Source organism: Equus asinus, chromosome 21 (genome assembly GCF_041296235.1).
Source record: "Equus asinus isolate D_3611 breed Donkey chromosome 21, EquAss-T2T_v2, whole genome shotgun sequence".
NCBI classification, from domain to species: Eukaryota; Metazoa; Chordata; class Mammalia; order Perissodactyla; family Equidae; genus Equus; species Equus asinus.
In genome coordinates this window covers 93535895-93558874 of record NC_091810.1, presented here as the reverse complement: position 1 = coordinate 93558874, position 22980 = coordinate 93535895, and the positions used below count along the sequence as shown (strand labels likewise).

Below are 22980 nucleotides of genomic sequence, written 5' to 3'. Positions count from 1 at the left end.
TCTAAATCTTCCACATTGAAAAGGCAGGTACAGACCATAAAAACAAAATAACAGATGTATATCATTCAGTAACAGTGCTATATACTGGTTCACACAACTCTCATTCAAAGATCTAGGGAGCAGCTCAAGAATTTACAGAAAAATAAGTGACTCAGAGGCCAGCAGGTGACACTGCAACATACCTTGTGATGACATGCAAGAACTGTGGCGTGAGCACTGCCTGCTGGGACTTCTCGGGATACTGGTAGACTGACATTAATTCAACAGATTTGACAACCATGTAGAGATAGCCCACATGAGGCAAGGAGAAAAAACAAAAGAGACTCAGCAACTCTTTTTCCTGAGATGAATTTTTTCTATCAGAAGTAAGAAAACCTGTATGAGAAAGTGAAAAAAATAAATACCACAAAACCAGTAAATAAAGAGAATCAGTATCTTGACTTTTCTATGTAAAAAATGTCTATTGGTGGATAACCAAGGAGCTGCTGAGATGAAGCTGCTCTTTATAGACGAATGCCAGTAAGAAATGAAAAAGGAGTGATATAATTAGAATATCACCATTTTGCAGCCCTAATAAATTAACAGATCTAGATAATAATCATCAATGGTTGTTAACATCACAAAATGAGTAAACCAGATACTGTGTACCTTCCAAGAGAACTCAAAGCTAGCTGTGTTACTAAAAAAATCATCATCATCACCACCATCATCTGGTCAAGCCTGTCTAGACCAGCACTGTCAACAGAAATATAATGGGAGCCACAGATGTAATTTAAAGTTCTTCTAGTAATGACTTTTTAAACATTTTATATATGCATACATATTTGTTTTTTGCTGGGAAAGATTTGCCCTGAGCTAACATCTGTTGCCAATATTCCTCTTTTTTTTTCCTTTCTGCTCCCCAAAGCCCAAGTACATAATTGTATATTCTAGTTGTAGGTCCTTCTAGTTCTTCTATGTGAGCCACTGCCACAGCATGGCTACTGACAGACAAACGGTGTGGTTCCACACCCGGGAACCAAACCTGGGCTGCCGAAGCAGAGCACACCAAACTTTAACCACTAGGCCGTCAGGGCTGGCTCCCTAGTAACCACTTTTTAAAAAGTAAAAACAGCCAAAATTTTAATAATTTATTGTATTAACCCAACATATCCAAAAGATTACCATTTCAACAAGCAATCAATAAAAATATTGAGATAATTTATATTCTTTTTTGCTGTACCAAGTCTTCCAGATCGCGTGTGAATTTTGCACTTACTGCCTGTCTCAATTCAGACTAGTCACAATTCAAGTGTTCAACAGCAACACGTGGCTAACAGCTACCACGGTGAACAGGGCAGCTTTAGATCTAACTACCAAACCAGAGGGAGACACAGAGGGCACAGGAACATGACAAATGACCCCGTAGGGAGTCAATCAGCAAGTCTTAGAGTGTGGGAAATTCTATAGTAATAGTCCAGTTTCTTGCTAACTAAATTGCAAAGAAAAGAGAAAGAGACAGGAAGGGAGAGCTACATGTTAAAAGTGACTCAAAAGACACAGCAACCAATTGCAATGAATGAACCTTACTTGAAATGTGATTCTAACAAATTATAGAAAAAAATTTTTAGACAATCAGGGAAATTTGAACACTGATTGGATGTTTGATGATATCAAGGAAATTTTTTAAAATGTAAAATGATATTTGGGGTTTGTTTAAATAAAAGAATCCTTTTCTTTGAGAAACACATGCTGAAATATTTATGGATGAAATGGTATAAACTCCGGCATCCGCATCAAAATAATTTGGTATGGGGCAGGGAGTGGCCACAAGGAACACTGCGGAAGCTGTGTGACGGCTACATGGGGTTCGCTGTACTATTATTTTCTCCACATCTATGTGCTTGAAATGTCTCATAATCAAAGTTTTTAAAAAATGTATAGCTCTGATTGACACCTTCAAGGACACCCATTAATAACAGAAGGTCCAATTCTGCACTCTCCACAACTGGCACAAAGCAACCCGCCCAGTTTCTTCTCCGTCTTCTTTCCCCTACACCCCTGTGCTCTGGTCAGACAGAACTGCTCACTAATCTCCAAACACACATGATGATTTTACACCTGGCACATGTTGGTTCCCCTTATGTAAGATCTTACCAAAACCTCCATCTTCTAAAAATTCTACTCCTCCATTAGGGTCTAGCTCACATAATGCACTGCCTACCCATTCATCTATCTCTAAGTAAATATTTGTCAGGTACCTACCAAGAGCCACTGTTCTAGGTTCTGGGGACACAACAGTGCACAAGACAAGGTACCTGCATTCATTCTGTGTTGGGGACTGGGGTGGTGAATAAACAAACTCTGCAGTGTGTGGAGAAGGGACAGTTAAATTGAGAGGTCAGGGAACTCCTTTGTGGTGAGGGGACATCTGAGCTGTGAGTTGAATGACTTGAAGACACCAGTCACGCAAGATCTGAGGAAAGTGCATCTGAGCAGGTCTTCGATATGAGTGCACAGGGCATGTCCGAGGGACAGAGAAAGGACATATGCATGGAGAACAGTAAGCAGAGTGAGTGGGACAAGATGAGCTCAGAATTAGGGGTATGGAGGCCACGGGAAGGCTCTGGGATTTTATTCCAAGTGCTAGGGGAAGCCACTGGATACAGTTAACCCCTCACCTGGCTGTGGGGCTGTCTGGTCTCCAGCCTCGTCTCACACCCCCTCCCTTGCTCCACTCTCCTCAGTCTGGCTTCTCTCAGTTCCTCAAACAGAAGCTTCTCCCTCCACCACAGCGCCTTTGCTGCTTCCTCTGCACCAGCCCCATCCTCGAATCAGCCCCATGCACTCTTCAGATCCTCTTTCTCAGGAAGCCTTCCCTGCCCCCGGATGAGGTCAGGAGATTTCTTATAGGCTCTCAAGGCAGGATCTTTTCTCACAGAGCACTCATGTCAGTATGTAACTGTATACTCCCGCTGGTGATTATTTGACTAATGTCTGCCTCCCCCACCAGACAATAAGCCCCATGAGTATAACAACTCTGCCTGCTTCTGCTCATTATTGGCTCCCTGGTATTCAGCCCAGCACCCAACACAGCAGGTACTCAACAAATGTTTACTAAAAGAAAGAAAAAATAAAGAAAGGTTATAAACACACTTAATCCGAATAATGTTTCTATCTTTCTCTAGGCAACATCTAAAGATGTTAAGCAGGCCAGGACTAGGCACAGAACCCAACGGTGATTCTCAATCTTGGCTGCCCATTAGATTCCTGGGGAGCATTCAGAAAATACTGATGCCCAGGCTCCATAGTTGACCAATTAAGTCCGAGTCTCCAGCATGCAGAGCCTGGGCATCAGCATTTTTAAAGCATCCAAGTAAGCCCACTGTGCGGCACGGTGGAAAACCACTGCTCTCAATGACTTTCCCTTCAGTCCACATGTTCCCACCTTCCTCACAAGGCCATCACAAGCAGCTCTGCCCAGTACCCAGCTGGAACCCAGATAAACCCTAGCTACAACAGGGCTCCAATTTCCCTTTTTGGGCCTAGTGACCGTTTCAAGAAGGGCAATGAGTTTCGTCTGTCACTTCCTCTCCATGGCTTCTCCTAGCAGACACGACTTCCCTTTCTAGTGCTCACAGGTATTTGCTAAGGAGCTTGTCCAAGGCCACAGGGAAACTCAGAGGAGGAACCTCACCCATCACCCATATCGGTCTCCCCTCCCAGCCCAGAGCCTGTTCACCTCACTGCACTGTAGCACTGTCATACTTACCAGTTTGATAAATGGGTAGCAGCTGAAGTGAATGCAACTTGATGTCATCAGACAAGACGTAGGATGAGATATCAGGAGCAAAACGTCTATGAGTTTAGAGAGACAGAGAGAGAGAGAGTGAGAGATCTAATTTCCATGCGCTTTAACCAAGTAAATACATATTAAATGCTGGTGAATAAAAAGCTTTCTAATACCTATAGAGCAGGTGCTGAACGTGGAAATATTTTATTTTTTCATCAGCTAATCCTGTTGACTCCAGCGTAACCGATACTCCAGACTGTTCACTTTTTTCCCCAAGGAGTTCCATGGGCTTTTGGCAGATAACAAAATCATCTGACTCAAGCTGCAAAGTTTCATTCCTGGTGACTTAAAAAATAAAATTTAAGAAAAGAGTCTAACAACTCCAAGTACTACTTGAATGAAAATTAGATTTCATAACATCCCCCCACCAATTAAACAGGCAGTAATTTTATTTACCACTCATATATTTAGAAGGCACCATGGTTTTGAAAAGTCTTAGCACTTACTCATTTATTCCTCAAAACAACTGATAAAGTGCAACAGAATATTATTATCATTCCCATTCCACACATGAGGAAATTGAAGCTCAGAGATGGTATTCCCAACTCAAGGTCATTCAACTAGTAAATACGAAAACTGGGACTAAAAACTCCTCATCTAGCTGCAGCTGTTCCATCGTTTCTATAATAAATATACACTGAAATACATTTACATGCTACAGAATAAGCCTCGGCCAGCCAGACCATAAACCCAAATCCCATGTATTAGGAATGACTAAATCTATAAATAATGTGGTTTGGCAACATGTATGCTAGAGCCCTTCAGACATTGCCAGAAGTAAGGGGTTTCTTTACACCTAAAACAAGAAAGCAAGCTAAATTCATTATTTACCTTCTGCCTGTTTCACTGGCTTGTTGGTCTCATGTGAGTAGTGACTAATGCTCTCTCCATTTTTAGGGTCTGACTCCAGTTTTACGATTAAGACTTCTAAGTCTGACATGACAGCAACATATCCAACACAAAAAGAAATTTCAATAGGAGTGATATTATCTATGTGGATGATTAAAGAGCGTTCAAAGTCCACTATTGAGAAGTCCTCATTAATGATCTGATACTTCAGACTAAACAAGACTAACTTATTTGTGCAGCCAACAAGAAGGTCTCCTTTCGCAGGGCAACAGGAAATGCACAGGGGGGCCTCGGAAAGCGGCATTTCCACAATAGACATCTGGTCTCTGAGGGTCTGGCTGAAGGGCGCCTCCACCTTGTGCCCCACCAGGCGGATGCACACTCGAGAGCTCTCAGTCCTCTTACTCCTCCAGTTCACATACGCACGCAGAAACGTAGCTTTGTTTTTCTCTTCAATCGCTACCAAATAGTCCCCTGAGAAGGAAATAAGATTATACTTAGAATTTGTAATTAGAAATAATCACTTACCTTATGCCATGAAAAGGAACTATTAATGAATCCTAATGTGAATGGCTGAATTAAAGATTGCTTAGAATAAAATCCTACATAACAGGATCTCGGGTGTATTTTTAACTGACATTAGGCATTTAGGTCCAAGAAATACAGTTTCCGCCTATTTGAATGTCTTAAGAAGGATTATTCATTAGCTGATAGAGAAGTTTTACATTTTACTTCTTACATTAGCTCAGTGTTTACTGTAGCTCTGAATCTACAGCTCCAACAAAGCTCTCCTGACATCAGCAGTCTTCGTGTGAGGTTAAAATTAGGTGTAAATTAAGGAACTGAGGAAGTTAGCACAACTCACCCTATGACCCCTCCCGGTCCCACAAGTCACATCTTCATGTAAACTCTGAGAAATAGGACAAAGCTGGACATAGTAAATGAAATTTAAATCCAGGTTAATTTTCCCTTAATTGTTGCTTTTATTAGATTTTTTAAATTACAAAGTAATTTTGTAATTACTTTCTGTTATGAGAAGTTAAAGTGGTAAAGAGCTGCAAAATGAAAAGCATACTGATCTCTCTCCTGTAGTCCGACCCTGGGAGCCAACGTTAACACACAGCCTGATGCGTCCTTCTACACCTTTCTCTCATATAAACATAAACAGAGATCAGAGTGGTATTTTGTCTGTTTTTTTTTTTACCAAAATAGAATCACACTAAATATATTCCACAATCTGCAACTTTTAAGAATACGAATAAATCTTTCCCTCCAGGTCAATATATGGATATCTAACATCCTTTTCAATATCTGCATAATATCTTGGATATACAGGTGCCAAATTTATTCAACAATTCCCCTACTGATATACGTTCACGTAGTTCCAGGTCTTTTTGCCACTATACTTCAATGCTGTAATAAATAGACCTATATCTATGTATTTATTTACTGGGAGTTTGTTTCAATGGCACAAATTACCAAAAGTGAGAACGTTGGGCCAAAGGGCAGGTACCTTGAAAATTCTGATAGTGCCAGATTACCATCACAGTTACGTAAGAAAAACTCATGCTGCCAGCAGCACTGTTTGAACACGCCTGCTTCCCCACATCCTCACTGGCACTGACCCGATGTGATGGGGGAAACACGGACTCTCACAGTTATTAGAGCTTATATTTTCTCGTATGTTTATCAGCTATGTATAATTTCTCTTCTGCAAGTTACCCACTTTTTATTAGGCTGTTTGATTTGTTTTTCTTATCAAGGAATAGCAGCTCTCTGGGCAAAAGTGCTATTAATCTTTTGTTGGCCATAAATAGCAAATTGTTTTTGGTAGTCTATTATCTGAGTTTTGACTTTGCTTATGGCATCTTTTACCATACAATTTTTACACAGTCAGAGATGAATCTTTTCCTTCTTGGCTTCTGAGTTTCCTAACTTCCTTAAACAGTTTCCTACATCCTCCAAATTATATAAACATACTCTTACATATTCTAGTTTAGTGGGGGTTTTTACTTAAATTTTTAATTTTTACAACTTTGTGAGTGAGCTGGAGGGGAGATAAGTCACAGGTCTTCCAAACATAGAACCTACTACCTACTAACATTATTAGATAAACAAGCCCTTTTCCAGTGAACTGAAATTGAAAACACTGCTGTCAACACACCGACTTGCCACATACAGACAGAGCAAGGAGGCAGGTGCAGCTCCTTTCTGCAGACACTCACTGGGCTGGCCAGGTCCCCTCCTCCTCCAAAACAAGCCAGACTTCAAGAAAGGCATCTCGTGATGCTGGTCCCTCTGATGCCACAGAGATGGAGCCTGCACCGGTTCTCTCCCTGAGAGCTTGGTAGAATGCCTAAATACACCCTCAGGCTCCATGCGTTTGCTCACTATGTTCCAGAGAAGCAGTCTGGATGGAGCTGGGGTCAAAAGATGCCTTGTGGCCTCTATTTTCCTAGAATTCCCTTGATAAATGAATTTTTTTTTCAGTTTTTCTATTATGGAAAATATACATAAAATTCACCATTTTTAAGCATGCAATTAATTCAATGGCATTAATGACATTCAGATTGTTGTGGAACCTCACCACCACCCCTCTCCAGAACTTCATCTTCCCCAAAACTCTGTATCCATTAAACAATAACTTCTCACCCCTTCTCCCGAGAATCTAACCACCGCCATTCTGCTGTCTCCATGAATTTGATCACTACAGTACCTCACATAAATTGAATCATACAATATTTGTCCTTTTCTGTCCAGCTTATTTTCACCTGGCATAATGTCTTCAAGGTTCACTGTGTTGTAGCATGTGTCAGAACTTCATTTCCTTTTAAGGCTGAATAATATTCCACTGTATGTATAGCCCACATTTTGTTTGTCTGTTCATCTGTCGATGGACACTCGGGTTGTGTTCACGTCTCGTCTATTGGAAGTCACGCTGCAGCGAACATTGGTGTCATGAATATCTGCACAAGCCCCTGCTTTCCATTCTTTTGTGTATATACCCAGAAGCGAAAATTGCTTATGGTGATTCTATTTTTAATTTTTTGAGGAACTGCCATTGTGTTTTCCACAGCAGCTTGACCATTTTACATTCCCACCAGCAGTGCACAAGGGTTCCAATTTCTCCACATATCTCAGCAACGCTTATTTTCTTTTTTTATAACAGCCATCCTAACAGGTATGAAGTGGTATCTAATTTTGGTTTTGACTTGCATTTCCCTGATGATCAGTGATGTTGATCATCTTTTCATATGCTTCTTGACCATTTGGAGAAACGTCTATTCAAACCCTCTGCTCATTTTTGAACGGGCTTGTTTTCTTCGTTGTTCAGTTATAGGAGTCCTTTATATATTCTGGACATCAATCCCTTAACAGATACACACTTTGCAAATATTTTCTCCCACTCTACAGCTTGCCTTTTCAATGTATCAATAGTGTCCTTTGACGCACACAAGTTTTTTTTGAAGACGTCCAATTTATTTATTTTTTTCTTTTGTTGCCTGTGCTTCGGTGTCACATTCAAGTTAGTAAATGAATTTTAAAACTACGAACATTTGTTTAGTTATAAGAAAAGCTTTTTATTCATGAATTTATAAATATAGGCCTATTTCACTTATAAAGTCTATATATCAACTGTTTATATATAATCTGCAAACTGTAGATTGTGCCCATACTGTCTTGTACATTTTCAAATTAATAACATTTTATAAAGATGTACTAGAACGTGCTAAGTGTGTCTACCTGACAAGCCTTATGATCAGTGCTCTAGAGTTCTCTCACGTAATTCTCAGGACACACCTACAAGATATCATCTCCTTCTCCATTTTCTAGATCAGGAATCTGATGCTCAGACAAGCTAAGTAACTTGCCTAACGCAACACAGCCAACAAATAATGGAGCTGGGACTTAAACCTGGATCTCAGTTCAAAAGCCAATGCCTATTCCCCAATAACGCTGTCTCTCAAAATGTTACAAAGGAGATATGAATCTAGAGGATTGCATGGATCTTACAGCCCTGTATAAGAGAAAGGAACTAAACTTTTCAAAGCACTGTGTGCCCAGGGCTTTACTTTACTTATTTTATTTACAACAGCTCTATCTTCATTAAGTAAATTAAAAAATCATTCTCATATTTACTCTGAAGCTGAGACTCCTTTTATGTAGCAAGACCATAAACTTGGTTAACACTAACACTAAATAAAGGAAAAGGCTGCACTCCTATGACAAACTTGACATCAGAAGGCAGACAAAACACATGATACATTAAAATATGTTTTATGACTTTAGAAAAACTGAGGGAGGGTAGGGCTTGGTGGAGAGGTGACAGACAAACTAGTGCTGGTTTAATACACTTGTGCTAAAGGACGGGGGATGAGGGCCATGTTTTCTGCTTGGGTAAGAGACCTGCAAAACATTTACGGTAAATATAAATGGTGGCTGTCACACTCATTCTGTTTCTGGCAGGGGGAGATTTGCTACAGAGGAAGACACTGGGCGCTTCGAGCTGGAATCCCAGGTCCAAGTTACCGTGAGTGGGAGGAAAGACACCAATACGAAGAAGCTGAGAAGTGAAGACAACTTATCTGGATATTGAATAGCGAGAAGTCCTACATGCAAACTAAGAGAAGCTGCACCCAGGGGCTGAAGTTCAAGCCGAGGACTGAAAGTTACCCTTCAGCTATACGACCCATGCTAATGCCATACCCCATGACTCCTGAACTTTAAGATCGCTAGCTGGATTATAAAAACATCTTTGTTTTTCAAGGCCTCGTTAATGAGGTTACCATGCTATTCACCGCCTGCAGCAGCCAGTATGGCTCTAGGCCAGCGGTTCTCAACCCTGAGTGAACCTTAGACTCACCCCAACGCTGGGCCACACCCCAGGAAACTGACAGTTTCTCTGCGGATGTGGTCCAGGTGTTGATATACTTTAAAGCTCCTCCAAGTGCTTCTTATGCACAAGCAGGGGCATCCAAGGGTCCCCAGAACCATCACTCAACAGGCAAGAAAGCTAGACGTTTTTACAGATGCCTGCCACTTCCAATTCTGGAATAAATGCCCACTTGGAAGAATGGGGCAAATCATGTAAACATAAGGTCTGTTTCTCTCTCACACACATACACACACTGAAACTGAAACCAGTGAGTTTGCCACTCAGTAGAGCTCTTGAAGGTGAGAACTCCCGTGCCTAAAATGGGGGTGGGATAGGGGAAGTACAGATATTGTGAAATCACTGCGAAGGATTTCATAAGAAATACCAGAAAATCAGAATCTTCTGCTGAAAGAGAATTCACATATCTAATAACTGGTTTTCAAACAAGTCTGTGGACCAGTGCAGGCTCCTGTTGATGTCTTCACTAGTCAGAAAGAAAAAATAACAAGAGCATAGTAAGCTGCTCATAAAGCCAAGACATCCAATGTTTGGGGCTGTTTTTTCTTTTCTAAGTAATGGTGATAGCAAGTAGCCAGGCTTTTCATTTTTAAAAATATATATCTTGGGGCTGGCCCATGGCTGACTGGTTAAGTTCACATGCTCTGCTTCAGCAGCCTGGGGTTTCACTGGTTTGGATCCTGGGTGCGGATGTGGCACCACTCATCAAGCCATGCTGAGGTGGAGTCCCACACAGCACAACCAGAAGGACCTAGAACTAGAATATACAATTATGTACTGGGGGACTTCAGGGAGAAGAAGAAGAAAAACAAAGATTAGCAACAGATGTTAGCTCAGGTGCTAATCTTTAAAAATATACATATATATATCTATAGCTCTTTACTTGACAAAATACAGTCAGGTACTCTGTATGGCAGCCCCACAGTTATTCACTGATCCACAAAATCCCAATGTCTGGAAATCACTGATCTTGTAATTTAACTTACTTTTTTTTAATAGAAACTGAGACCCAAAACTTTCGATAAACTCACACCCATCCAGCTACGGACAGAGGAGGGGTTAGCCGGTGATCCCCCATCCTCCCGGTTCCTGCTCTCCACTTCATCAGTACCTCAGGCACCGGCGGTTCCACCGTAAATACCGCAAGTTACACCTTTACACCCGTCTTAAAAAGCTGGAATCGAACTTTAAGTGTATCCTTAGGCAGTTAAAAGACTCCTATGGTGGATCCTTCTGTACTCTTAAGTACCTATTTTTAAATGTTGGATTTTTCTAAAATGCGGATACACCTACACAATACCCTCTTGGTACTGCTTCGCATTTCTGGGGGAAAAGTAGTGGATGCTGCTACGCCGGGTGAGTGAGTGAGGTCCAAGACCTGAGTTCTGCTTACATAGATTTAAAAATCAGCAAATAATGCAAGCTTTCAAAAATCAACAAGAAGTGAATAAAGGTATAGATGGAAAAAGCCTGGCCATGATTTGGGACAACTGTAGAAGCCTGGAGTACCTGGGGGTTCAGAGCCCTATTCTCTGTACTTCTGTAGGTGTTTGAAGTTTTCTAGAGTAAAGGTTTGTTTCTTTCAGTGTCTGAGTTGAGCGAAATCCAGCCACCCAAGCCCGGGCCTCTCTGGCGGGGACGCCAGCCCAGGGGGTGCCGGCAGCGTCCCCCGCCCCCAGAGGCAGGCGCACACCCGCGTTGCCACGACAACTGCAGAGCTCAGCGCTCCCGCGGCGATCCGCCGCCCGACTCCGCGCGACCAACCGAGGCGTTCTGGGAGGAACGAGGTCCCTTCCCACCCCGAGCGGCCACCCAAGGGGCTCGGTCCTCTAGAAGGAGGCCCCGGGCCCCGCCGCTACTCACCGGCCTCGCTGTAGGCCAGGCGCAGCACCCGGCCCAGGGTGGAGAAGGCGCACCTCGGCTGGCACAGCTCCTGGCCGGACACGGCGAACGCCTCCACCTTGCAGCCCGCCGCCACGAACAGCGCGTCGCGCCCCCCGCCGCAGAACCGCTCGGGCTCCAGCTTGCAGGGCACCACCTGCTGCGACCCGAACGGGTGCAGGTTGTACAGGTGCACCATCTCGGCGAGCGGCTGCGGGCCTGCCCGGCGCTGCCCGCCCCAGCCTGCCCGCCCCGCGGGGCGCCCGGAGCCCCCGCGCCGGCTGCGGAGGCTGGGCCACTTCCGCGAGCGACTGCGCCGGGCGGGTCACGTGAGCGCCAGCCGGCCAGCCCGCCGCCCGGCTTCTTAAAGAGGCCGCTCCGGGGCGAGACAGACGCTGGGAAGCGGTGGCCCCGCCCCGCCCCGCCCCGCCCCCGCCCCCCGCCCCGCTCGGCCCCGCCTGTGCCCGGGAGCCCCTCGATCCCAACGCCTGGGACCAGGCCGCCCAATACTGGCGATTGCGCTGTGCTCAGCGGTTGGCGGCCGCAGGGACCGCTGTGTCCTTTCCGTGGTCTTTTCACGTTACCGCTTTGGGCCAGGTGCGATGTTTAGGCCCTGGAGGACGTTTTAACACCTGCCCGTCTGCTCTCTTGTAGCATTTCGTATTTGCTTCAGGGACTTTACTCCTGTCTCCCCAATAGCCCGTGAGCTTCTGGAGGATAGGGCTGCAGAAAATTGAAGTGTGGGGCACTTGGCTCAACTCGGGGCTAACCACATCGAAGGGTTGCTCAGAAATACTGGAAATTCTCGAATGGTTTAGTTGGAAAGAGCAACGCCTAGAACGTGCTGGGCAAAAAATATATGCATATGTGCTGAATGAAAGAATCTGAGAACATCATCTAGTGCTCTAGGTATTTGACAAAGATTAGTCTGAGCCCTAGAGAAGGCTCTGGAGTGAAATCCACTGGCTCTCAGTCCCAAAACGATCCTGTAATCTGTACCCTGTATCTATTCTTGACATCTCAACGTGGAGTTTGTGGTTGCAATTCCAATTTTTTTAATGCAGATTTAGATGAAATGGTTGTTGTGGCTAATCTTTCCAACTCATCCAGAAAATATTTATGTAAGTATGGATTGAGGGGTGCTATCTAATTTTTGGCATGCTAGGGAGCTCTGTGAGATCTCTTTTATAAGAGTATTAATTCCAATCACCAGGGCTCCACCCTTATGACCTAATCACCTCCCAAAGGCCCCACCTTCTAACACCATTACATTGGGCATTAGGATTCCAATATGTGCTCAGCATCATAAGTCATTAGGGAAATGCAAGTCAAAACCACCATTAGAGGGGCTGGCTCCTGGCCGAGTGGTTAAAGTTCCACTCACTCTGCTTTGGTGTCCCAGAGTTCACAGGCCCGGATCCCGGATGTGGACCTACTCCGCTCATCAGCTATGCTGTGGAGGCATCCCACATACAAAGTAGAGGAAGATTGGCACAGATGTTAGCTCAGAGAGAATCTTCCTCACACACACACACACACAAAAGCCAAAACAACAACACACCATTAGAAACTATTACACATTTATTTTAATGACTAAAAAGATTGATCATAACAAGTGTTGGTGAGGATATGGAGCAACTGATGTGGATGTCAAATGATACAACCTTTGAAACAGATTGGCAGTCTCTTAGAAAGTTAACATATGCCTATAATGTGATCAACTGTTCTACTCCTAGGTGATTCCCCAGGAGAACTGAAGGCACGTATCCCTAAAAAGATTGTATACACATTTTCATAGCAGCTTTAGGTGTAAGAGTCAAAAACTGTAAACAGCCCAAATATGCATTAACAGATGAATGGATAAACAAATTTTGCTTTATTATATAGAATGAAATACTACTCAGCAATAAAAAGGAAAGAACTACTGATACACACAGCAACATGGATAGATCTCAGAATCATTATGCTGACTGAAAGAGCCAGACAGAAATAGTAGTAGTATTATTTATATAAATGATTCTATTTATAAAAAATTCTAGAATATACAAACTAATCTATAGTAACAGACAGCAGTGGTTGCCTAGGTCTGAGGGAGGGAGGGCTGTGAGGGAGAGATTACAAAGGAGCATGGGTAAACTTTTGGGAGTGGTGGGTATGCTCATTATCTTGATTTTGGTCATGGGTTTATGGGTATATACATATGTCATAACTTAATAGGTTGTATACTTTAAATACGTGGAATTTTTTTTAAAGACCACAAGACAAACAATGGCTAAGAAACTTACCCCAAATCATATTGCTACTTAGAGGGCAGTAAAGCTCCTTGTATGAACCTCAGTTACATACTTCATAAATATTTGTTCAAAAATTTAAATAAGAGAGAGAGGGAGAAAGAGCTATTGTCACTTCCCAATTCAAAGCATTCCAGTGGCTTTCCGTGATATTCAGATTAAAACTAAAATTTTTTAGCTTGGCCTGAAAGGGCCTACATTATCTGGCCAACCTCATTATCTCCCTCATTTCCTACCACTCTCTTCATTACACCCTAGACACAGAAGCCCTCTCTCTGGTCCCTGACCATCCCCGGCTCATTCTCTCCTCAGGATCTTAGCACTTGCTTTCCCTCAGCCTAGAACTCATTCCCAGATCATCCCATGACTAACTGCCTTGCTTGTTTTCAGGTCTTTTCTAATATTACTTCCCTGACATCCATGTAACATACCCTCCATCCCAGACTCTGGGTATTTTCTATCATCTCACCCTACCGTAATTTCTCTTTCTTACTCAGCTTTGATCATTATCTGACATCATATTATATACCATATTATATACCATATTATATATTGTTTGTTTTTTGTCCTTTTCCTCCCCTGGAAAAGAAGCAAATTAAGAGTAGAGACTTTGTCTTCTTTTCAATTGTATCCCCCATACCAGAATCTTCCCTGACATGTAGCAGGTGCTTGATAAGCATTTGCTGAATGAACGAGCTTGGAACCAGTCGAATGGGCCCCTTTTAGTCATACGGTCAAAGTTATTTAATCTTGGGGCTGGCCCGGTGGCCGAGTGGTTAAGTTCGCGCGCTCTGCTTCGGCGGCCCAGGGTTTCGCGGGTTTGGATCCTGGATACGGACGTGGCACTGCTCATTAGGCCACATTGAGGCCGTGTCCCACATGCCACAGCTGGAAGGACCCACAACTAAAATATACAACTATATACATGGGGGATTTGGGGAGAAAAAGCATAAAAAAAAAGTTATTCAATCTCTCACAGCCTTGGTTTCCTCATTTCCTACCCTAAAGGGTTGTGAAGAGGATTAAATGCAATAACGCTTTAAAGCAGTTAGACAGTGCTTGGCACATGGCAGGTGGCTCACACATTCTTTTATTCTTTTGTTGTTGATATATTAACTGTCATTTCTGCCATTTTTCTGTCACCTGTGACCCTTCCCCCTAATTTAGGCAGCAGGAGCCAGGGGATTTATATACTCAATGCCCTCAGGGAAAGGATGACATAGCAGAACCAGAGAATCTAATTCTTGTCTCTTAAGTTTTAAAAATTTAGATGGATTCATAGGACAAAAAGATTTGAAAAATGATGCCATCAAGAGGGACCGGTTGCCTCCCAAATCACTGACTAGACAAAGTGTGCTAAATTGAGGTGAGAGAGGGAAGGTCTGAGGACAGCAAAGGAGTTAAAGGCAGGTGTGTGTTCCTGAGAAGGGGCCCTGGCTCCACCCAAACCCAGGCTCCCCACGATCACACAAAACAGGCCCTGGGAGGACGAAGTGACAGAAATCGCCCTTAGAGTTAAAGAATCCAAGAGCTAAGGACTAGAAAACAACAACAAGACAAAGAGCTGGCCCACAGCAATGCCAAAGGCCCTGCAGAAGTGGCTCTGAGGTGAGGATAGACAGTGGCGCCTGAGCAGCCTCACAGGCTCCCTGTGTAACCCAGGGCATGGCAGCCAGGAATAATGTGGAGGTGGGGGGCATACTCATTCCTGGACTGAAGGGGAAGGAAGAAGGGAGGGAAAAGCTTTGCAGTCACCAGGAGAATGCAGCAGCAGTCTGTAGGGACTGACTATGGAAAATCAGTGGAGAATACAAACAGCCCAGCAGATGCCAGCCTGGAGAGACGGCAGACCATGTGGACTCACTTTTCTTCTCTGTGGGTCTGCTGAAAGCAAGAGTAATAATCATAATTGAAACTCTAGAAGACATATTACTTTAATAGAACCCTTGTTATTAATAGGAATTTTAGAGGCCTCAAGCAGAAGTGGGTTCCAGCTGTGGAGGTCTCAGAAGACAGCCAGGGCCTTGGTGAGCACCCCTCATCTCCACCGATGGTCTGGCACATAGAGCCCAGAACGTGCTAAGCTAGGGCACTCAGAGGCTGGCACTCTGACAATAAAGTGACACAAAGATCATAATCTCTTACTCAAGCGAATCTTACTACTTTTAGTGTTTGGATCAGTTTGGTGGCTTCTATAGAAATGGAGCGTTGCTCTCAAAATCGCACATGCTCTTGATTCATGATGAACCCACACTTGTGCTATGAGTGCCCCTCCATTGCCTGTACCCCATCACTTGTTAACAGACTGAGAAGGGGCAGGGAAGTTGGAGTGGCTGTCCTTCAGCCCACAGGAAAGTTTGGGGTTGGTAGCTGCATTTGCAACATTGATCAGTGAATCTAACAAGCCCGGACACAGACAGCAGCACATCATCCAGAGATCAGGAGGGGTACGGAGCAGGGCGCCTTCCACATAATGTCCAATCCTCTGAATTCTCTGCTATAGCAGAGAGTTTGTCTCCATCTTTGCTGTCCATGTCTTTCCTCCTTTTTCTGGTAACATTCCCACACCCACTGACCACAGGGTTGAGTGTGCAATGCATCCCTGGATAACCATGGCAAATGCTCATCTGATCTCCTCTAGCTTCCAATTCCTCACTGAAAAAACTTTTAGGGGATGTCCCATCAGTTTGCTTTAATGGGACATTTTATTTCAATAGTTATTTTATTAATTTAAAAATATAGAAATCAAAACATACGGTTTGTGTTTTAAAAACACAATTGTCCAGACTACCTTTGGGAATCTCCACTCAGGAAACGCTTGTCTAAAGGAAGGAAATATCCCAGCTCAGAATTTCTTACCAATACATCGCCCACGTCTTTTCACAGTTTTCTACTTAAGGAGACCAGCTCATTACGGCAAAAGGCAAGGTGGACAAACCACTCTAGAAGTTTCAAATACCAAATGTTATTAAGGTGGACCTTGTGGATTACTACAGCAACCAAAAGTATCTTGGCGTCCAGAACGTGTCCTGGGCTTTAAAGAAGGGGTGAATGATACTTAGTTTAGAGCCAGGTAGCAACTGCACCTATGCCCGAGTTGCCACCAAAGCTGCCCTCTAGCCCTGACTCCCATCCATGGTCACCAGAGGCCATCCATACGGGCCCTTCTATTTCTCCCCCCAGGGCCTCCCTGAGCCCAGTCTGGAGAGTGTTGTTTGCCTTTTCTTCCCTTCGGCAGCTCCCATCTCTACCCACTCTTTGCCTTGGGATTCCTTCCCGCACAAGACTACTCCTAAAACCAATCTTCTGGCACTCTAGTTTTGAATGTATTTGTTCCTAATTACTAATAGGAAAACAAAATAAACAGGGAGTAACAGGAAATAACAAATATGGGTAGACTCCAAAGGTTCCAGATCCTCACAAAGTTCTCAGAGTAATCCCCTGGGCTAATTCCCATTTTCTTTGAGAAAGTAAATTTCTCCCTACCCCAAATGCCACACACACACACACACACACACACACACACACATGCACACACACACACACACACACACACGTTATTTCTATCCCTACGTTTTGACCCAGTAAAGCAGAGCTAATGGAATAGATGCCTCCTTTGTGCAAAGGGACAATTTACATTTCTGGTGAACTTCAGACCGGGTTATGCCTAGTTCACTCAGTTTCTGTCTTATTCAAGAATAGCTCCTTCTGGAATTTCCTTATATAGAATGACTGCTACCTTCAAAGAGCTGGTAGCATCCTCTACTGGGCTAAGTTATTGCTGAAACTGTATAACTGTGCCTAACACAGAGCTCTCAGATTCAAACATTCTAAGCACATACTGCTTCTTTTCTCACAAAGGCAACCATATATAAATTAACTATACCTAGTATAAATATATCTATTTCATGAATTAACATTATTTTTCTATGAGATGTGAACTACCTATATTAATTTTTTAGAAATAAGAATGTGCCTGTTAAACACACATACTTGGAATTACTGGCTTTGTACTGCTTTTGTCATGACGTCTAATCCTAAATTTTTTTTTCTTTTGAGGAAGATTAGCCCTGAGCTAACTACTGCCAGTCCTCCTGTTTTTGCTGAGGAAGCCTGGCCCTGAGCTAATATCTGTGTTATGCCCATCTTCCTCTAGTTTATATGTGGGACACCTACCACAGCATGGTGTGCCAAGTGGTGCCATGTCCGCACCTGGAATCGGAACTGGTGAACCCCGGGCTGGCAAGAAGCAGAACGTTCGCACTTAACTGCTGCGCCACCCGGCTGGCCCCTTAATCTTAAATCTTTTAAGAAAGGATTTATTCTAGAGAATAATTGTATGGTAAAAACTGGATTGTTGACAAAATACTTTAAGCATTTTAAGTAATTTAAGTGACACTTCCTTGTTTCCAGGCCAGACAAGTCCTAGTCAAGATAATATATAAATAGGATATCTGATTTTTTTTAAATCCTGTTATAGAAAATCTTTCAAATGAATCTTTTTATTATACAGCTATGTGCCACATAATGACATTTTGGTCAACGACGTACTGCATATATGACAGTGGTCCCACAAGATTAGTACCATGTAGCCTAGGTGTGTAGTAGCTGATACCATCTAGATTTGTGTAAGTACGCTCTATCATGTTCGCACAGTGACAGAATCGCCTAATGACATATTTCTCAGAACATGTCCCCATCGTTAAGTGATGCATGACTATAGTTATATATTTCTTTTTTTTTTAAAGATTGGCACCTGAGCTAACAACTGTTGCCAATCTTCTTTTTTTTTCCTGCTTTTTTTCTCCCCAAACCCCCCCAGTACATAGTTGTATATTTCAGTTGTAGGTCCTTCTAGTTGTGGCATGTGGGACGCTGCGTCAACATGGCCTAATGATTGGTGCCATGTCCGCACCCAGGATCCAAACCCTGGGCCACCGAAGCGGAGCACACAAACTTAACCACTCAGCCACGGGGCCGGCCCCCTGTAGTTATATATTTCTTAAACCAAAGAAATAAACAGACACTTCACACTAAACCACACTTCAAAAACCTGAGTGAGCATCAGAATCTCCTGGAGGGCTTATTAAAACACATTTTGCTGTGCCTCACCCCCATAGTTTCCGATACAATAATTCTAGGGTGGAGTCAGAGAAACTGTATTTATAACAAATTCCTAGGTTTTGTTAATGCTGCTGATCTGCAAACGAAACTTTGAGACCCATTCACTAAACTCTTTGGCTGGATGAATCTGAAACCTTATTAAAGCCAAAAATTATTTACAATGGTAACTATCTCATGAAATAGTTTTAAGCTTCCATATGTATAATATACCAACGACAATATGGGTCATTTTGACATTAAATCAGTGCACAAATTAACAAACATTCATTGAATTTGGAAGAGTGCCAAGAGCACTGAGCTGATAGCCAAGGTGACCCGCATTCTCATCCCAGCTTCACAACTCACTGTGATCTTCCACTTCTGCAGGCTGAAGGGAGTGAGCAAGATGACCTCGAAGGTGTCATCCATCTCTAAAAGCACCTGATGAATCTTTGATACTACTACATACAAGCCAGTGTGCTAGTGAAGCAACGGGTGTGAAATGGAGAGCTTGCCCCTTAGAAAAGGATACCAGCCCAAGCCAAAGGGAAAGCCCAAATCATAGTGCTTCAGAATTCCACCCTGGAGGTATGATGTTCAGAAAAGCACCTCTTCACTCAGTCCCAGACTAAGGAAATTTGGACCTGTTCCACAATAGTAATAATATCTTTAGGGGCCTGCCCTGTGGTGTAGCGGTTAAGTTGGTGCGGTCCGGTTCAGCAGCCCCGGGTTTGCCGGTTCAGATCCTGGGTGCAGACCTACGCACGGCTTATCAAGCCATGCTGTGGCAGGGGTCCCGCATATAAAAAATAGAGGATGATAGGCAGGGATATTAGCTCAGGGCCAATCTTCCTCAGCAAAAAGAGGAGGATTGGCAGCAGATGTTAGCTCAGGGCTAATCTTCCTCACAAAAAATAAAATAATACATTTAACAGAAGAAACCTTTTCCCCCTTTTCCTTCTTTCCTTCTTTCTTCCTTTCTTTTCCTTTTTGATAAATACTTACTGGGACCCTGGTAAGACAGATGGAAATGCTCTGCTTCGGTGGCCCGGGGTTTCACCGGTTCAAGTCCTGGGTGCAGACATGGTGCCACTCATCAAGCCGTGCTGAGGCGGCATCCCACATGCCTACAACTAGAAGGACCCACAACTAGAAATACACAACTATGTACTGGGGGGCTTTGGGAGAAAAAAATAAAATCTTTAAATGGCACAGAGGGGCATTATTGTCTCCAGTCGGAGCTGCATCAAGCTCGTTCCTAGAAATGCTTCCCTGAGGACTCCTGCTTTTCTCCCATGAAGTTGATACACATAAAGTTTAGATCAAGTGCACAATCCTGTCTTAAAACTGAAAGGAGGGCTTAAGACTGCGGTTCCCAAATTTTGCAGCACATTAGAATCACTGGGGAGCACTTAAAAGTACCGATGCCCACATTGCACCCCTTACTCAGAATGTCTGGAGACGGGCCAGGCATCAGTACCTTTCAAAGTTTCCCATATGCAACAAAGTTTGGGAACCACTGGCTTAACAGACTCCTCCTTCTGTGTTTAGGGTGCTGAATAAATCAGAGCCTTTACCTGGGACATTGTTTGACTTTTCTAAGTAATGTGTATAAAAACCATGAGAGTAACAGGGTTGTTCTCAAGTTGTACGCTACCTAAATTGCTCTTAAGACAAATAGTTAGTCAATAGTGACCTCTGGTGGTGTTATTAGAACCTAAAATGGTCTAATTTTCTTGGTGCAGGAGTGCTCTTAACACAGGAAAAGATGTCAATGACGACTCTGGCCCAGCCCTATGCCCCTCCACCATACACACATATTATCTAGAAAGGGAAACTAAGGCCTGGAGACTAAGTCGACCAGGATCACATAGGAATCCCTGATAGCAGTGGAACTGAAACTTGCCTAGTCCCCCAAGCTCCCCTTCTTTGCAAGGGCTTCCTCCCCCAGAGTGGCCGTATCTTCACTTCCCATTATGAGCAACACCAGTGTGCATCCATAGTTTCTGGGTTCTATTTCTGCCTCTTAAACATGACCTTAATTCCTGCAACTGCCAAACACAGTCATGGTAACTGACCCTAGCCAGAAGGATCTAGAGAGGAGTGGTGGTCTCTCTCCTCTATGCCCTTCAGTTTTGATTTCTCCTGTGGGGTAGAAGGCAAGAGTTACTCTGCTGGCTACAGAAATCTGACTGACTGGGCCTTCTGGTTAAAGACAACTGTCTCCATTTTGCAAATGAAGAGAATAAGGTCCAATGAAAGGTGTTGCCTAGACCATTCATCTAGACACACCTCTTCTCTCTGTCCTGAATCCAAGGTGCTTCATATCAAGAGAGGAAACTGGGGCCCAAGTACAGAACTGTCCTCTCCACGCAGGCTTCTGAAAGCCCCCGGCTACCCTGTAGCCTCAGCAGTAACGGGGCACTAGAAGTGTGACTCTCAATATGACGTAACAATGGATGATGCCGGCCTACAAGGGAGAAGTATGGGATTGTAGGGTCTGAAAGAAGCAGCTAGGATATCAGTGTTGGACGGTAGAGGCTGAAGATTTGGGGATTAGGGGGTGGGGTGGATCCTTGAACACAGACTGGCGGAGTTGAGTCCCTGAAGCAGAGATGGAGCGAAATTTGAGGACTAAAGATCAGGAACAAGGGAGAAGGGGAGTCTGGGGCCCCATTTAGGCAGCCTTCCTGGAGACCAAGACGGAGAACGGCCAGCGGCTCCAGGGCCGCTACCTCGCCTTCCGCAGCAGATGCCCGGTGGCCACCACGGCGTGACTCCCAGGACACTGGGACCTCTCGGGACCAAGGAACCTGCCCGGCCAACGTGAGTTGGAGAAGACCTGGGGGCTGAGGAGCCCCAGGCCACCTGGTCACCTGCCTCTGCTCGGCACAGGGCGGGGTCGGGTGCAGCTGTGGGATCCCCGCGCCTTCCACTCCCTCCAAAATCTCCATTTCTCCGAACTTCTGACACCGTAACCTGTGACCAGTCTAAACGAGGCTTCGCAGACGCCATCCCGCGGAAGCTAGGGACTGCCTCGGTTCCCGCGGCACAGGGACGTGCGGGATAACCCCGCCTTCTGCGTTCCCGGTGAAAGAAAACCTCCCAAATCCTGAGAGAAGCCCTGCGGGGCTTTCGGGGAAATGCAGTCCCGAACGGGGAGGACGTGTTCCCAGAGGATTCCGGGAAGAGTAGTTTTCGGGCCCCGGATACGGACGCCCAACCCTGCGCGCGCGCCGGCCCTCGGAAGCCGGTGCCTGATCTGGCGCGAAGTGGTCTCGGCCGGCCCCGGAGGCTTGGGTCGGTGCAGCCTGAGGGCGCGCGGGCGGGCGCGGCTGTTGCTTTTCCGTCTGCCTCTTAGTCGAGGCTCTATGTGACTTTCCTGCAGGATAGGGTTTCTTCCTTCCAGAGCTCACCGTCTGGAAGGGGCTAACAAGCAAACTGACAGAAGAGCATGGGTGGAACGGCACGTGTTTTAATTGCTGCGTTGGGCGAAAGCGCGCGAGTGGGAAGGTTTCCCAGAGCGACTGAGTTTTGAGGGGAAACCTGGGGGATCCATGGGCAGGAGGTCGCTGGCGGAGGGCTCGCACGCAGGGCCAAAGAGCAGAGCGGAATTAATCAGTAGGACTTCGCCATTTTGTGGGGAGGGGGAGCAAGGTGGGGATGGGGAGAAGGATCACAAAGCAAGCTTAGAACGCGGACGTTGTCGCTAGGGGAATGTGGAGACTTTAGAGCTCTAAGGAGAGGCCTTACCTGCTCTGAAGCGGATTTTGCCAAAACTCGACTCCATTGTGAAGCCGATTGGAGGAGGGGTTGAAGTTGGAGTCAGGAATTCGGGGTAAGAAATGATGGTGGTCTGGACTAGAATCAGTGGAGACGGATAGGAGATGATATTATGGCAATGAGATATATTTCGGAGCTAGGCTAGAAAAAGAGTGGTTATTGGTTTTATGGGGGATGATGGATTACTTTGGGCCGCCATTCGCACATAGGGAAATTCAGACGTGTACTCGAACACTCTTAAACAATGATGGCCCTATTTGTGAATTATCTCACTCTAAAAATAAACCGAAGATTTCCTAGCCATTTATACAACATGTGCATGTGGACTCATAATTTGCAATGTACTG

General features: G+C 44.4%; 1 protein-coding gene across 6 annotated transcripts in view; it reads right to left on the bottom strand.

The window, feature by feature from the left end:
• HPS3 (HPS3 biogenesis of lysosomal organelles complex 2 subunit 1) overlaps nucleotides 1-11799 on the bottom strand; it is a 38642-nt gene extending 26843 nt beyond the window's left edge. For 4 of the 6 annotated variants that reach the window (XR_011496669.1, XR_011496671.1, XR_011496670.1 and 1 more), the window contains exons 1-5: nucleotides 11439-11799; nucleotides 4664-5155; nucleotides 3946-4117; nucleotides 3752-3837; nucleotides 183-375 (exon numbers count right to left, since the gene is read on the bottom strand). Coding sequence is in view for 2 of the 6 variants with exons in the window: in XM_070493632.1 (XP_070349733.1) it covers nucleotides 183-375; nucleotides 3752-3837; nucleotides 3946-4117; nucleotides 4664-5155; nucleotides 11439-11655 (1160 nt within the window). In the remaining 4 variants the exon portion in view is untranslated. The remainder of the gene's footprint in view (nucleotides 1-182; nucleotides 376-3751; nucleotides 3838-3945; nucleotides 4118-4663; nucleotides 5156-11438) is intronic. The other 2 variants (XM_070493632.1, XM_070493633.1) reach the window with 1 other exon arrangement.
• Between the last annotated feature and the right edge of the window lie 11181 nt (nucleotides 11800-22980).